Source organism: Mercenaria mercenaria, chromosome 10 (genome assembly GCF_021730395.1).
Source record: "Mercenaria mercenaria strain notata chromosome 10, MADL_Memer_1, whole genome shotgun sequence".
Lineage (NCBI taxonomy): Eukaryota > Metazoa > Mollusca > Bivalvia > Venerida > Veneridae > Mercenaria > Mercenaria mercenaria.
Genome location: NC_069370.1, coordinates 45,384,992 through 45,402,429, shown reverse-complemented (window position 1 = coordinate 45,402,429; position 17,438 = coordinate 45,384,992). Strand labels below are relative to the sequence as shown.

Sequence of the window (17,438 nt, the reverse complement as noted above, 5' to 3'; positions counted from 1 at the left end):
GTTATCATTCTTTCGTTTTCCGGTTTATTTCCCATTCAAAAGTTAATATAATTTACATTACATACTCTTATTCATAAACAAAATAAAAACTTAATCACAAATTTAATATTTACCGCCAATTGTCCTTTCAAGTATACCCATATTCATTTCACAATGAATTGCCGGTGTTGCATGCCATTTAATTCGAGACAAGATCATTCATACTAAATTTCACCAAATATCAATCTCTACAACAAACATGTATATACCATAACATAACATTTCATCTTATGCTTCCAAAGGATATTTACGTACGAGAGACGTGACAAGAAGGCAAAGTTGCATTCACAGATAAATGGTCCAGCATTATCTATTTGCTCTTTTAAAATCAATTTTGAATGATAGAGCGCTTCTAATCTACAGTTCCTCATATACACAGAGGCTGCATAGCTAGGAAGCTGACATTCCTAATTTTTAGACTGAACTTGGTCAATGTCTGTTTAGATGTATGACTAGATGTGCTGTCTGAACATCAAATATTACGCAAAAGCTGCGTCAGTTTCTCACGATCATTGCCACCTCGTATGTGGCACTTCGACTTAAATAGAAAATATTGAATATAGCAACATTAGAAATGACTAGGTTTTTTTTCAAATCCGTTTGCACGTTTTATTATACAGCCTCCAGAAACTTGCTTTTCGTTTGCTAATTTATCTATCTTCATGTTTGGTAGACTGAGTTTTGTAGATCGTACTAGATACATGCTTAGTAACAATAGGTGTTGCCATTACTGGTCGTTTTGGAACGTTATCGCAATTTTACCAATGCCATTGTTATAGCTCCATAAACACTTTCACGACGAACCTTTGGAAATTTGCTGAAAAAAATGATACAGGCGAACACATTTACATTTTTTACACTCTTTTATGAATCAGTACTCTTCAAAAGCAAAAGCATCATTCTTCTCCTCTCCGGGTATACTTTTTGAATCAATGTAGATTTAACTATATACATTCTGGTTGTTGTTGCCTCTCAAAGGTACTAACTTATAAATTCTTTGGATGCGTCATCAGTCTCTTGGATGGGGTGGTCTTGACGATCGTCTTTAGCACACGATGCTGAAGGTGGAAGGAAACAATATCCAATTAAAAACTTTTGATTAATTTTGTAATTGCTTAGAATATACAAACACATATGCGTTAAAATATTATCGTTAAAGAGTATGCCTTTCTCATTGTGACCAACACGTGCTGAAACCTATTTAAGGAGCTTTCTTTAAAAACCGTCTTAAATAGAGTGTCCATTGATGAATATTTTAACTTGAAGTCATACTAGTAATAATTTTATTTTTCTATATTTTAATTCATTTAGAGTCAAATTGACATAATTTAGGTCATATTGAAACTTTTCCAGCTTTTAATGGCGGAGGAAGACACCCGGTTTCACTCCGGGCATTATTCCATCAAGGATTGGTACCTGGGTAGAACCACCGAGCTTTCATAAGTCAGCTGGATAACCTTATCACATGAAGAATTCTACACCCTATTATCTTAATTTGTTGCTAATAGTAACTCGTGTATTGCACGATAAGACATTTTCTCTGAAAATCCACTTTGAGGTAAATAGTAGTGATTGGTGCCGTATATTTTATTACTCCTCATAACCGAGCTCGATCGGGACATGTCAGCTGTTGTTTTGCTTGGGCGCGTTCTGAGTATCAAGAATTTTATTAACATCAGCTGCTTGCGATGATGCTAGGAGGAGAGAACGGTGTTATATATTTCATTATCTGTAATGAACGGGCTCATACCAGATGTGCCTGTTTAAGTTAGGATCTTCTTGTAGATTTTATTATTTTTTAGGCAGGGAAATTATCTAATACTGTTCTTTATCGTTGCCTTACAGTAATACGAGGAAACTGTTTAAAATTGTGTTTGTATTGCTCTGGGTTTTAAATTACACCGAACCTGTTTAGGTCAAATGACAATCGCCCAGCTTGGATAATTGTGGAACACAACAGGTACCCCGCAGGGGACATTATATCTAGCAAGTAGATCTGTTGACCTTTCGCATGCCACTTACACTGCTTACTCATACGAAAATATAAAGTTTGAAATAGTTCTCTTACCATGAACATTTCCTCTTGGTTTTGCTTTTCTCAACTCCATTTTCATATAGCTTGCATACACTATCGTCACGATATTTGTCACTCCTAAAATAGCACTAACAATCACTAATTTGGTTTTGCAGACATATTCTGAGTTGTCCTTTATGTCTGAAATATACATTAAACAACTGTAAGCAATACTTGAAAAAATCAAATGTGGCAAAATCTTGCACTTCATAAGAGCACAATTCTGTTAACAGTTTGGTTAAAGTTTTGCAATTTCTTACCTTAGCTTTTACAAAACTGTAGGCTGCTGTTCCTTTGCGTTTTATGTTCTTTAACGTTTTATATGTACAATGATTAACAAATCTTCGTTGTGATGAGTGTTCAACATGGGTTGAAGGTGAAATATATACGTTCATACAAATTTAATTTGATTTTTCATCATTTTTTAATACAAGATGATATAGCTATAGCAATAGACGTTTGCTCTCAGCGGTACAATGCAACCATGATCTTTTAAAAACAATGTGATATGTCATGTCTCATTTGACAACATATGTTAACTCGTGTTGACATCATACTATTACTCGTGTACTTTCAATGAATACTATTGTTTTACAAATATTTGGAAGCATGGTTCCGGGAAGAAATTAACCGATCAAACAGCAGTTAGCATAAACCCTTGTACATGTATAATACGGTTCAACGGAATTGCATTTTAAATGGAAAAAATGCATTATAGTGGTATTTCGCAATTATACAACAGTTCTTTGTTTCATTTTAGTATTGTATTGAATGATCGTTTAAGCTAATAGGAATACTTACTGCGTTTTTTTAGGCTAGAGTGTTTTTAATATTGGGTTACAAATTGGCTCTCAAGTTTCCTTTGTTAAAGTCAGTATTGCATAAATAGCATTACTGTAATCAACGACATACATTATGTACAAACGCAAAACAAAAATACCAACCCGACTGCGTTTTGTTGTAGTCATCATCACCTGAAAATAATAGGAGAAAATATCAGTATTCAGTTTGATCTTGACACTATATATTCACAAATCATCTAGCAATTGCATTTGCTAATATGAGTGTTGAAGAATATCATACAACATATTTTGTTAGACATCAAATTATATATGTTTTTGCTAGAGCACACGTTGAAGAAATAAAAACGAAAATAAACTAGTTATTAATTCTAGTATCTGCTGAAAAAAATAAGTGTCTCTGATGGTGAAATTGAAATGATAACAAAGGACTTAAGGATATATGTCCGACCATAATATCTGCCTAGATATCTTTACAGTATATTGTTGTAATAATGTTTCCCTTAACTAGATGAACACATCTATATATAACAATAAAATAACATAAAATAATGCATAAAGCATACTCATCTTCACAATTTCAATTTACGCAACAACATGCATTGTTTGGCAAATGCACCAAACGCAAAAAGTCACATTTGTTGTCGCCGCAGAAGCGGTGATATTATAGTGTTATATATAATGTTTTTAACTGACACGCATTTAATCAACAATCCCTTTAGAATGAGGAACCCCTGACCACTGGAAAATCCGGACCAGCCAAACCGAACCACACAAGGAAGACTGGGACCACGCTTTAGTTACACACCATTTTACAGAAGAGAATTGACAACATATTTTAACAAAATAATAATGAAATGTATTTTATGTTAATGTTTCAAAAAAATTATATCCATTTACATGTATTACTCTAAACAGTAATTAATTAAGATGTGTTTTTGTTACTTATTACATAGCCAAGGGAACTTGAATCTAGTTATTTATATGAACATCATCTAATACTATAAAGATGTAGTGAAGTGCAAACAGTAGGTAGTTTTAATCAACTTGTCAACCAACTTAGGCTGGCCATTTTAAATTTTGGGGTTGAACTAATTTCAACATAAACTTTTTGGTGTGAAAAAAGTAAGTTGTAAGGAAATTAAACACCGAAACACCAAAAAATATTCTCATTGCGTCTGAAATTCTGATTTAACCTCTAATAAATATTATAGCCGACCATATGCTGTATTGTTCTACTAATGGTATACTATATATCGAAATTCATCAACAGTTATGGGAATTATTTATAAAATGCTTCTTGAACACTTTTATCATGGAATGCATGGCTGTGGATGAAATGTTACTAATATTTCGTTTAACTGATGTTATTTGAGATAAGTCTGCATTACTTTGTTTAATGAAAATCTAAATTAAGCTGCCGTCAAATATCACATAAGTTTGTTATGAGTTTGGCTTGGATTTCGTTAGAGGACTTTTACCTGTATTGCATAAGTAAGTAAAGTTTATAAATCATCAATCAAACTTCATATCAGAATTAGTTTAAGGTTCTGATATTATTACAAGTAATATAACCGGTCTAAAGGGTCCAGGCAAAAGTGGTTTACGATGACTTTGATATTTTACATCAATTTTTTCTTGAATCACTTTTCTCAGAAATTGTACTTTTAAGCTGATGATCCATACACTGACCGTTGCTGCGGATTGTACAGGATGACAGTGAATGTTAAATGATCACGTATCTACCCTTTTCAGTGTTAACAAAATTCAACTCTAAGGTATCTTAAGTTAGACAAACAGACTTACCTACAATTGAAAGGCTAGCATTTCTTTTAACTGATGCAACGCTACCAGTAATGTTACTTTTATAGGTCAGCTCACATCTGTAGTCTCTGGAGTCACTTAATGTAAGCTTCTCTTTTTTCATATTTAATGTTAAATAAGTGTGTGTTGGTGTATCTTTATCCAAAACACCACCAGCAACAAAGCCCTTGTCATTTACAATGTCATCATCTAAAATTGGAGCTTCGTTTAAACCTGCTTCAATTTCTGCGAGGGTTTCCCATGTATAGTTAGCTCTTGGGTATGTTTCTCGCCGTATTTGAATGTTGTAAATCACACATGCATCTATTTCGGTAACATTACATGCCATTTTCAACGTTCCTGTAGTTCCTAATTTTACCCGCATCGCTGACAAAGTAAATGCTAATCCTGCAACTGGAAAATAAGAGGATTTACCTTTAAAATGACTGAAGATAATATAATCATAATGATACATATGAAAGTGTTGGTTTGTACTGGCAACGGGGGAATGCATAGATCCGATTTTCAGGTTGAAACCGCGAAGCGGTTGAGACCTGTAACTACCGTATTTCAGAGCTTGCAAGAATATCATACTGACAGTTTTCACTGAAAGGCAGATAAATCCGCCGTAAGGTTTTTACCCGTTTTTCAGGCTAATCGACAGATATTTTTATTGATCTAAACTGTTCTACAGTCCGTTGATATTTTCATACATATATAAATACTATGAGGTTAAAGAATGCGCCATTTCGCATGAAAAATAAGTTTTTAGGTCTGTTGACCCATCGATCATGGCTAATTTGAAAAGTGAAGGTGTATTCCTTTAAAACATTTCAGAAACCCCGGATGTGACCGAAGCGCATGAAAATTTGCCGATAAAAATAGTTCGAAACGTATTATAAAGATTTCTCTAAATTAGCCTTAATATTACATATTGCACTCGTCAGTTATAAAACAGCATATGATCTGAATCATTTTTTGTACTTGTATATACATGCGATTCTTCCTACCTGTCCCGACTCCTACGCAGTGCTTCGAGTGGCAAGGGAGATCACTGCGTAGGAGTTTGCTATATAAGAAACTGTTTGATTTCGTCTAAATATACATTAGATTTTTGAACTACTTCCCTTAATTCTTAAATTTTTCCTATTTTTGTACAGCTTTTATAATGACCAATTCATATTATTTACTTCCTATATTTAATTTAATCTTTTAATATTTTTTCACGATTGATATAAAATTGAGTCAAAATATTTGTTTAAGATTCCCTATTTTTATGTAAATATAGTTGTAGTATATGTATTCAATGTAGCTACATTACTTCGATGCGGTAACATAAGTAATACGTTACACGTGCAATCGTGCTGCATCTGCACGTTCTTTAAGTTACATATTTGTTTCAATATGTAATATTAGGTAGACTTACTTTTCTCTATTTCATTTTATTATTTACAAGATAAATATTGGCATTTCCTGTAAATTGTAAATGTGTCTTGATTTTAGCGGGACTTGATGGCAAGTAGCAAGTGGCAAGTGGCAAATGGCAAGTGGCAACTAGCAACCGACAAGTAGCAACCAGCAACTGACATGTCCCTACCCGCATACCATAAAAATTAAGGCACATTACTGTGCGGATTTTTTATTTTTCTGAAAAAAACATAACATGCACCATGCACAACTAGGATAACTTCTGATATCTTGTGTTAAGTTTCATTAAATTGTGCTGATGGGTTCAGAAGATTAGGCGCGCACAAGACTGCATATGCGGACTCTAAGTATAGTAACAAAAAAACAAAGTCCCGTAAATGTTTTTTTTCTGAAAGAATCTAACATGCACCATACACAACTACTGTTGTGACTGATCACTTGTGGAGAGTTGGTGCGCACAAGATTGTGTGTACGGACGGACAGACGGACGGACGGACGGACGGACGGACGGACGGACAGACAGCCTGAAACCAGTGTACCCCCCTAACAACGAATATGTTCTCATCTCTCAATATTATTGTACGATAGAGTGCAATTATAATTAGTATATATTTTAACTAAGTGTGATAAAGCTACTGTTATGTGTAAATACATTGCCTGGCAATTAGCAAGTAGCAAGTGACAAATAGCATATAGCAACTAGCAAAGGCAACCAGCAGTGTGAAATAATTACACGTTATGATTAACTCTGAACGGTTTGCATGTAAAAATATGCCTGTCGTAAGTGGCAAATGGCAAGTGAGAATTAGCAAATAGCGACAAGCAATAGGCAAGTATCATGTCGTGACCGGCATTCTATAAAAAATAGATAATTCATGTATCAGAAACAAAACAATAATTTTGATTAGTTAGGCGTGAAAGATCCACTGCTCGTTTTCTACAGCTCTGTTTGTGACTTGCTATAATATTTTTCTATGGTAACGCAACCAAAATAATTTTCTTCTCTTAAAATGGCAGCATTTCAGTTGGTTCACGCAATACAATCTTTCTTTGGATGTGGAAAAACATTTGTAACCGTCTGTGAAACTATGGGGACAGTTTAAAGAAGAAAATAGTTTATTGTCTGTGAAACTATGGGGACAGTTTAAAAAAGAAAATAGTTTATTATTGTAGAAAACAAACCCATTGTCAAACGGAGATGTATACTAGGTCACTGCAAGAATGACTGCACCATCTGGAACATTAAATAATGCAGCAAACTGAATAACGTATTCGACCATATTTCTGACACTCCTAAGGGGCCAAAACGGCTCACGGATACTTAGCATTTCAATCTATAGAATGTGGCCGATATTTGCAGATTGCCGTTTACATGAATAGGTTTTATTTGCCTTTAATGATTTTCCTTTTCTAGTAAGCAACGCGAAATGAAATTTCTGTGACACCTGTCTTTCATGCAAAAAAAATTTAAAAAAAAAAAGCTGTAATTTTTAAAATGATAAATCTGGCAAATGAACATTCTACATGAGTGTTTGCAATTATTTATTATATGTGTTCACTTCTTTTCTTATTTTTCAAAGTCAGATTTACATTTTATATGTACAGTATATCTTTTAACTCAGGACCGTGAAAAGAACTTAAAAGTATACTGTTTTTGTTTAGAACTTTACAATGTACAGGTTCTTAATTCTTAATTACGGTAAGCTTGTGAGACACCATGGCGCTTTAGATAACGGATCGACGGATAATTCGTTATCTCGATGGCCAATATTATTGGTTTGATTGACATGTCGGATCTATGCATTTTATCCATAAAGCTGCTGTCATTATTATTATGGCCGATTGTTACTCAGTTTTACCTAAATGTTTATTATCTAACCCATTATAAACAGTAACAAAACCATGCAAACGTGCTTGAATCAAGAGATATTATCTTTTTGATAAGCTCCTATCATTATTTATTTATTTATTTATACAATTCGATAAGGTAGTTTGTCATAATATTACATATACTACAGTATATGTCACTTAATGCATGTCTCTAAATATGAAAAAAAAAATCCAAACAATATATTTAAAGAATGTTAAGAACATTTCATTGTTTCTCATATGATCTTGTAAAACTAGTCTGGACCACATAACTGTGTCTCCATGTATAATGTACAATATTTTAATACATGTATTACATTATCTTAATTTTTTTTATAAAATATGTATAAACGAAAGACTGCAATATATCAATTTTTAAAAATAAGAAATGATAATAACCAAACTTTGTTCCAGTTATCAAGCATGTAACGACCAACAGAAAAGTTAAAACCATTTTTCTCTGCTTCTCTTTCGACTAATGTGTGTGATTTCATATATTAATTGTTATCAATTATGATAAGATAAAATGGCTGTATTCTTATTATCAGCAACCAGTCCAAATAATACACATGCTTTTGTTTGGTAGTAGATTATCATATATGTTGTAAACATTTGTTTTAAATGAGTAATATCATTTAAAATTTACAACGATTTCTATTGTCTGCTCATTATGAAAATTTGTGTAGCTTAACTTTGCCTGTTTTGGTTCAATTTTAGCTCGACGATTTGAAGAATAGTCCGAGCTATTCTTCTCACCCTGGCGTCGGCGTCGTGGTTACACCTTGGTTAAAGTTTTGCGCGCAAGTAGGTATAGCAATGATTTAAAATCATATGACTTTGAAACTTATATGTATGTCAATTACCAACCTCACTGGTTCAAGTCCCATAATACTCCCCCTTTTGGACTTAGAAAATCAATCAATCTGTTCGTCTGTCCACCGTCCGTCCGTCCTTCCAACCAACCAACCAAGTAGCCCACCAAGTAACTAACTAACTATCTAACTAAGAGGCCAGTACTGGTTCTTCCCAGGAAAGACGCATTCACGTGTATCGCTGCTACACAACAAGTATCGTCGAGGGTCCATCATTTGTCACTGGCCTTCATTCGAACCATATTGTTTTTCATGTAGTCTTGCGAGAATTTACAGGTGCACGTGACCATCCATGGAGAAATATTTTACAACCGTAGTAGTAAATGTAAAATGATAATACAGCATCAAAATGCGCAAACAACAGGGTTTTTTCTCTCTCCCTACTAAGACAATTGTGAAAAAGTAATAATTTACCTGTCTGCCAACAGCTTTTTCTGTTTAAATTCAATTTTTATAGAAGTTTTAACCTCAAAATAAATTTGAGACTTCGTCTGATATTGTTTACAAAATGAATGAAGGCCATGTGATCGAAAATTTCCCTCTCTCGTGATGTGACGTCACATGAAGTGGTGGGGTAACGACCTTGGGACCGAAATGTGACACATATTTTCTGCAGTATGTCTTTTTTAACGGAATAGGGACAATTTATTTTGGATGGTTTGCAGCTAAAACTTGTTAAATCTATGGATTAAAGGCTATTAACTTCTGGTAAGTGCTTAGTTTACCTTAAAGTTCGATAATTATTTTTTATGCTGTGCAAATGCTTACGGTAACGAATGATGGACACTCGAGGATACGGTAAAGAACCAGATTCGCAAAACGTTAGGCTATGCTAGCCGGACAAGCCTTTTCTGATGGACGGTGTGGCTTCCCTTGCATGTGAAGCGCTTTTGAACATGATTGTCTTGAAATGGGTGTATAGGTTAATGTCTAAAACTTTCAAAGGCTCATTTTATTACATATATCTGGTACATTTAGTTTGAAATTATATTTGAAAAGAAGATATTAAAGCATTCAAAAGTCAAGACTTAAGTTTTTTAATTGGTGGTCAAATTTGAAAAGAAAAAATATCAAGGTTAACGTAATATGACCTTTCCCAAGTACGTCTACTCTGATGATGTTTGCATGATTTGCTTATTTTGCTCATTCTGCAAGTGTTGTAAATGTTATTTGTTTTCCTACACAATGGGTTATAGTTATAATCACTTTTGTCATCGTTTGTGAAATCGTCTAAGGTGTCTGCGGGTTATATGTACCGAACATACGGCACAAAAAAGTCTACAATATAGTAGCCAAAGAATATATTCATTTCATAGCTTTAATATATCAATGACTTGAAACAGACAAACTAAATACGTTTTACAGAACCTTTCTGATCATTACCATATATACAGGATTGTAAGCTTTGATTTAAACAATAATTTAGTCATATATTTATATATTACCGTAACATTATAAGGCACGAAGAACTGAGTAGAAAGCTAAGCTTATTTGAAACTCTCTCCTTACGTATTTTGATATTTTGTTTAGGTAACATGTTAACATGATTGTAAGCCTTGTTTACAGATACTTTCTAAAGAAATGTTTTAAATACGTCATGTATTCACTTGAATTGTTAAATTTTGGTATGCTACTAAGTTTTGTTTATGTATATATTTTAGACAAAGGTATGTAGAGCTCGTCATTCAATATAACACAGTTATAGTTATTATATCCACACTATGTACTTTTGTTCACCAAATATTCCTCTTAATCACTTTACGAGGGGTGTTCGAGGGGTATTCGAAAAGAATTGCTTATTGTGTCGTTGCTCGATATCCATGTTGAACTAGAAACAAATCAATACATACCTGTATAGCGATATACACAATGATGTGTACATGTGCTCATAAATATAACTGAAAGATAGATGATTTTCCATTTGAATACATGAAGTCGTTAACTAGATCTACTGTAGTAAAAATGGTTGGTCAGGAAACACATACTTTTACTTTCATGTTACCAAACAGCTTCGACTAACATTTTGCAGCATATAACGTAGCTTAAAAACAACAGCATGCATTCTTCTTTAAAATCAAGCATCAATAAAGCTGATATTTGACATGAAAATAGCCTTTACTAGTGGGGGAAATTGCGCTATATATTAATACGGACTATATTCGAGTAGACCACGGTGGCATATCCGGCGAATTACTACCTTCATGCCTTTAATACCAGCTCCTGTGAAAGTGAAGGCTACATAGCAACTTCTTACCAGAACAACATGTATTTCTTCAGATTATAATTTGTTAACAGCATATCGAAAGGTTTCAACCTTTCTGTGCTTTCAGCGCTTTGATTCTGATAAGGAACGCTCACCCTTGGATATTGTTGCTATGCCTCACAAGCTTTCTCCAAAATTGCGGATGCGCATGATGCAGCTATGACAAATTCTCTTTTATAAAGAATCTAAATCTCGTTAACATTATGGTAACAAAAATCAAAAACTTGTCAGATCGTGTGCTAAATGAATCATTAAATAACTAAATTCAAGGTTACATTAATCTTATGAAGAAATGTTGTGAAATAGAGCTGTTAATTATCGATGCGAATAAGGTCTTTATAGCGGATTTACAAAATCATGACACAGTTGTGTTCTTGCAAAGATGGATATGTCCATAAAATAATTCAGTCGAAATCGAAAATTGAAATACATTTTCTGTTCTCTTAAATCGACTGAATAATAGATCTACCTGCATGCGGGTTGTATTTTGTATGTTCGTTAGTGATATGTTGGTTTTTACGCCACCGATTATGATTCAAAAGTTCATTCCTTTCTATGTTAGAGTATTATTGTATTTATTTCGATATGTTGTATTCTGGAGACTCGACTGATACTGTTTGCATTATTATGTGCGGAAATACCGCAATGTTTGTGTTTATTTGCTAAATAAAGCTGTAACAGCGTCCTACATTGACGGAATGTCCTTCATTTTGAAAAGGTTAAACTAGTGTCAGTAGGTATCACCCGCTGCGGACGATAAAAGGAAGCAGATTGATTGTCACATTGGTGCTAATCACAAGTAGGGGGTGCCTGTTTAGTTGTTATTGATAATACATGTTTATATTGAAAAAAAAAGTAACAAATCAGCGGTGTTAAGAGTTTTCAATACGATACATATTTATTTATTTATTTATTTATATCATTAATTAAATTATCTTATTATTAAACCAGACAATGCTACAAATTGACGCTATTCGAACAAGCTATACAAAATGATAATAAAATTTTATGGACTTACAAGTAGTTATTAAATGCAGAAGCTATACGGTAGCTTATTGCATGTTGATTCTATAATCAGCTGATCGAGAAGAAAACAGATAGTTTAGAAATATTTGTCTATAGAGTCTATAACTCGTCACGGCATGTGTATGCTTATTTCGGTATTAAAACACACACAAATCCAGAATATATACATAACAATTTGGGGAAAATATGCCTTCTTCCGAATGTATGCTGATTCTCATGAAAAAAATAAATATTTATAAATATAAAAATTATGGAAAGCCGGTCACGACATGCCAGTTACCAGTTGCTTCTTGCCAGTTGCTAGTTGCTTCTTGGCAGTTGCTACTTGCGAATCGGGTAAAATTTACATGTACATCGTATGGTTGCATTTCGCACGACCCGTGGTAATTAACAAGTGGCAGCTGGCAAGTAGCAAGTGGCAACTGGCAAATGGCAAGTGGCAACTAGCAACCGGCAAGTAGCAACCAGCAACTGGCATGTCCCTACCCCTATTCCATAAAAATTAAGGCATATTACTGTGTGAAATTTTTATTTTTCTGAAAGAACCTAACATGCACTATGCAAAACTAGGATAACTTTTGATTTCTTGTGTTAAGTTTCATTAAATTGTGTTGATGGGTTCAGAAGATTAGGCGCGCACAAGACTGCATATGCGGACTATAAGTATAGTAACAAAAAACAAAGTCCCGTAAATGTTTTTTTTTTTCTGAAAGAATCTAACATGCACCATACACAACTACTGTTGTGACTGATCACTTGTGTGAATCGTGTCAAGGGAATGTGGATAGTTGGTGCGCACAAGATTGTGTGTACCGACGGACGGACGGACGGACAGACAGCCTGAAACCAGTGTACCCCCCTAACAACGAATATGTTCTCATCTCTCAATATTATTGTACGATAGAGTGCAATTATAATTAGAATATATTTTAACTAAGTGTGATAAAGCTAATGTTATGTGTAAATACATTGCCTGTCAATTAGCAAGTAGCAAGTGACAAATGGCATATAGCAACTAGCAAAGGCAACCAGCAATTTGAAATAATTACACGTTATGATTAACTCTGAACGGTTTGCATGTAAAAATATGCCTGTCGTAAGTGGCACATGGCAAGTGGGAATTAGCAAATAGCGACCAGCAATTAGCAAGTAGCATGCACACTACTGGATGCACATGCCATTAAAAGGGTCATGAAATTGGCCTTAATTTTTTCAAACGTTTTTAACAGAGTTTTAACAGGTCACCATTAAAATTCACCCATTACTTCTTACTATTTAATGGGATTTTCATGACCATAGTTTTAATGCCATACATTAAAAAGCCATGAAATAAGTATATTAAAACCCTGGTAAATATACCTTGTTAAAATGACTTTGATGCCCATGAAAAGCTGCTTAAAATAAACCATTAAAATAAGTTAACAGGCTCCTTAAAACTCCATGAAAAATTTTAATTGGCATGAAATTAATGTGCCATTAAAAAAATACCCCTTAATTCCACATTAAATAGTAAGAACTAATGGGGCTATTAATTTTTTAATACTCTGTTAATGGCCGTTAGTTATTAAAAAATTGATTAATGGTCCCATTAAATATGTCAGATTCAATTTTAATGGGCTCGTAACATTTTAAATGTATATGAAATTAAGGGCCATGAAAATACGCCAACAGAATTAGACATCTTAAGATAATCAACTTCATATTGATATTTGCCGTATTGATTTAAACTACGTATTACTACACATGTAATAGTATCTATACATATGTAGTGTTTTGTAAAATGCTAGAAGAACATTTGTTTCTTCTTTTTTCTCTCATTATTTTGTAATGTAAACACATGTAACAGCCTCTTGCAAACATTTGTCATATTGAATCCTTATTCTGTCATATGTTCGTATGAAATGAGAAAATAAATGGATATTGTATTGAGAAGGGTTTACACGTACCGGTTTAATAGATCAAGTGACCATGTGGGTAGTTTTAACTATTCAACATTATAATATTGACAAACATTCTGACCACGTTTTTATTGGTACATACATTAGGCATCAGGTGTATTTAAAAAGCAACTGTTGATGACAATGTCAGCGCACAATAGGCAATCACAATTTAGCTCTACTTCAGTACTTTGAGCTCAGGTGCATGCACTTAAACAGCTAAAAGCAAATGTTTGAGGGATTGCATCACAAGTAGCTTTCCTCCTCTCCAATCAAGCTTTTGTTTGTTTGTTTTGGGTTTAACGCCATTTTTCAACAGTATTTCAGTCATATAACGGCGGGCAGTTAACCTAACCAGTGTTCCTGGACTCTGTACCAGTACAAACCTGTTCTCCGCAAGTAACTGCCAACTTCCCCACATGAATCAGAGGTGGCGGACTAATGATTTCAGACACAATGTCGTATATCAAATAGTCACGGAGAACATACGCCCCGCCCGAGGATCGAAGTCACGACCCCGCGATCTATAGACCGACGCTACTGAGCTAAGCGGGCGAGCCCAATCAAGCGTACCACACTCCTTAATTAATTGAAACCAAGAAGCGATTGATCTGCCCATGGCCCAAATGAATTCAAATCAGACTGTAAATCTTCACAATCGTGTGTACTGTTTACTTCTCAATAAACCTTAGTTTCTACTCAAGGATTGGAAAATCTGAGAATCTAAACTGGTCTGAACACACTTTATAATGTAAATTCCTTACCCCACCCATTTTCTTATACAAATGCTGATTATTTGGACAGGAAAAAAAAAAAACAGAAAAAGTGGCATGCATCAATACGTACTTACCCTTACCAAAATAATGTAGATTGATGTTATCAAATAAATTAATATGTTTTCATCCGACTTTCATTGAAATAAATCCGATTTTTTTTAGGAACACAATTTGGCAAACATTTGAAAAAAATGGCGTACCTGCATCAAGGGGAAATAACTTTAATGCCACTAAATATAACATCATGATATATTATAGACGATGTGTGGGTAGTATGTATTTATTGTGATTAAAGTCCATTTTAGAACAATATGGGACTGGAATTACAAGCATTCAATGGGAGTGCAAGCCAAAAACCAAAAAAAAAAAGAAAATATACGAATCACATTTTACAGAATGCAGGATTTAATGGGCATCACATTGCTGTTAAGGGGCCATTAAGTTTACTCTTAAATGAAATCGTACAGAACCTGAACATTTAATGGCCATTAAATCAAATTAAAGGGCCATGAATAATCCTGTTCAATTCAAAATATACAGAATTTTACTATTTTTTCAAAGCCATTAACTGTTTTAGCTAACAAACTAAATTTTTAAAGGCATGATTCATGTTCAAATATGGGTGTTTTAATGGTATTTTAACATGTAACCCATTAATATTGTGAAACCTGTTAAATAAAGTGATGCAAGAATTAATGGGGTTAATTAACGGTTTTTTCCTATTTTAATGGAAATTTTACAAGGTTTTAAACCATTTTAATGGTATGTGCATCCAGTAGTGATATGTCGTGACCGGCATTCCATAAAAAATAGATAATTCATGTATCAGAAACAGAACAATATTTTGATTAGTTAGGCGTGAAAGATTCACTGCTCTTTTTCTACAGCTCTGCTTGTGACTTGTTATAATTTTTTCTATGGTAACGCAGCCAAAATATTTCCTTCTCTTAAAATGGCAGCATTTCAGTTGGTTCACGCAATACAATCTTTCTTTGGATTTGGAAAAAATTTGTAACCGTCTGTGAAACTATGGGGACAGTTTAAAGAAGAAAATAGTTTATTATTGTAGAAAACCCATTGTCAAACGGAGATGTATACTAGGTCACTGCAAGAATGACTGCACCATCTGGAACATTAAATAATGCAGAAAACTGAATAACGCATTCGACCATATTTCTGACATTCCTAAGGTGACAAAAACAGATCACGGATATTTAGCATTTCAATCTATAGAATGTGGCCGAAATTTACAGATTGCCGTTCACAAGAATAGGTTTTATTTGCCTTTAATGATTTTCCTTTTCTAGTAAGCAACGCGAAATGAAATTTCTGTAACACCTGTCTTTCATGCAAAAAAAAATAACAAAAAAAAGCTGTAATTTTTAAAATGATAAATCTGGCAAATGAACATTCTACATGAGTGTTTGCAATTATTTATTACATGTGTTTACTTTTTTTCTTATTTTTCAAAGTCAGATTTACATTTTATATGTACAGTATGTCTTTTCAAACTCAGGACCATGAAAAGAACTTAAAAGTATACGGTTTTTTGTTTAGAACTTTACAATGTACAGGTTCTTAATTCTTTATTACGGTAAGCTTGTGAGACACCATGGCGCTTTAGATAACGGATCGACGGATAATTCGTTATCTCATTGGCCAATATTATTGGTTTGATTGACATGTCGGATCTATGCATTTTATCCATAAAGCTACTGTCATTATTATTATGGCCGATTGTTACTCAGTTTTACCTTAATGTTTATTATCTAACCCTTTATAAACAGTAACAAAACCATGCAAACGTGCTTGAATCAAGAGATATTATCATTTTGATAAGCTCCTATCATTTCTGTTATTGACATTATTTATACAATTCGATAAGGTAGTTTGTCATAATATTACATATACTACAGTATATATCACTTAATGCATGTCTCTAAATATGAAAAAAAAAATCCAAACAATATATTTAAAGAATGTTAAGAACATTTTATTGTTTCTCATATGATCTTGTAAAACTAGTCTGGACCACACAACTGTGTCTCCATGTATAATGTACAATATTTTAATACATGTATTACATTATCTTAATTTTTTTTACAAAATATGTATAAACGAAAGACTGCAATATATCAATTTTTAAAAATAAGAAATGATAATTACCAAACTTTGTTCCAGTTATCAAGCATGTAACGACCAACAGAAAAGTTAAAACCATTTTTCTCTGTTTTTCTTTCGACTAATGTGTGTGATTGCATATATTAATTGTTATCAATTATGATTAGATAAAATGGCTGTATTCTTATTATCAGCTTCCAGTACAAATAATACACATGCTTTTGTTTAATAGTAGATTATCATATATGTTGTAAATAGAGGATATTACATGAGTGTCTTTTCATATTGAATTTATTAAACGAGTTGAATAAAATAATAAAATGCGAGGCTCTGCCGAGCATTTTATCAATTTTATTCAACGAGTTTAATAAATTCAATGTGGAAAGTCACAAATGTAATATTCTTTTTATCACATGTTAGCTTTTCTTGT

At 33.3% G+C, this 17,438-nt stretch overlaps 2 protein-coding genes across 6 annotated transcripts in view; one reads left to right on the top strand and one right to left on the bottom strand.

The window, feature by feature from the left end:
• LOC123561737 (uncharacterized) overlaps positions 1 to 17,438 on the top strand; it is a 348,910-nt gene that overhangs the window by 113,374 nt on the left and 218,098 nt on the right. The window lies entirely within an intron of this gene.
• LOC128559903 (uncharacterized) lies at positions 13 to 17,139 on the bottom strand. 2 transcript variants are annotated; one of them, XM_053552963.1, is made up of 5 exons: positions 17,054 to 17,139; positions 4,720 to 5,130; positions 3,058 to 3,087; positions 2,108 to 2,254; positions 13 to 1,097 (listed from the first exon to the last, which is right to left on the bottom strand). In XM_053552963.1, the coding sequence occupies exons 1-5, from the start codon at positions 17,106 to 17,108 to the stop codon at positions 1,021 to 1,023; spliced, it is 720 nt and encodes a 239-aa protein (XP_053408938.1). In that variant the 5' UTR covers positions 17,109 to 17,139; the 3' UTR covers positions 13 to 1,020. The 2 variants fall into 2 exon arrangements, with proteins under 2 accessions (XP_053408938.1, XP_053408937.1); XM_053552962.1 differs by lacking the exon at positions 17,054 to 17,139 and adding an exon at positions 8,413 to 8,507.

Excerpts from the sequence above, each read along its gene's own strand:
- LOC128559903 (XM_053552963.1), bottom strand. The coding sequence starts at position 17,108 with ATGGTTTTAACTTTTCTGTTGGTCGTTACATGCTTGATAACTGGAACA. Across the intron at positions 5,131-17,053 it reads GATAACTGGAACAAAGTTTG|TTGCAGGATTAGCATTTACT; the intron begins GTAATTATCATT and ends CTTATTTTCCAG. Across the intron at positions 2,255-3,057 it reads CTACAACAAAACGCAGTCGG|ACATAAAGGACAACTCAGAA; the intron begins GTTGGTATTTTT and ends TGTATATTTCAG.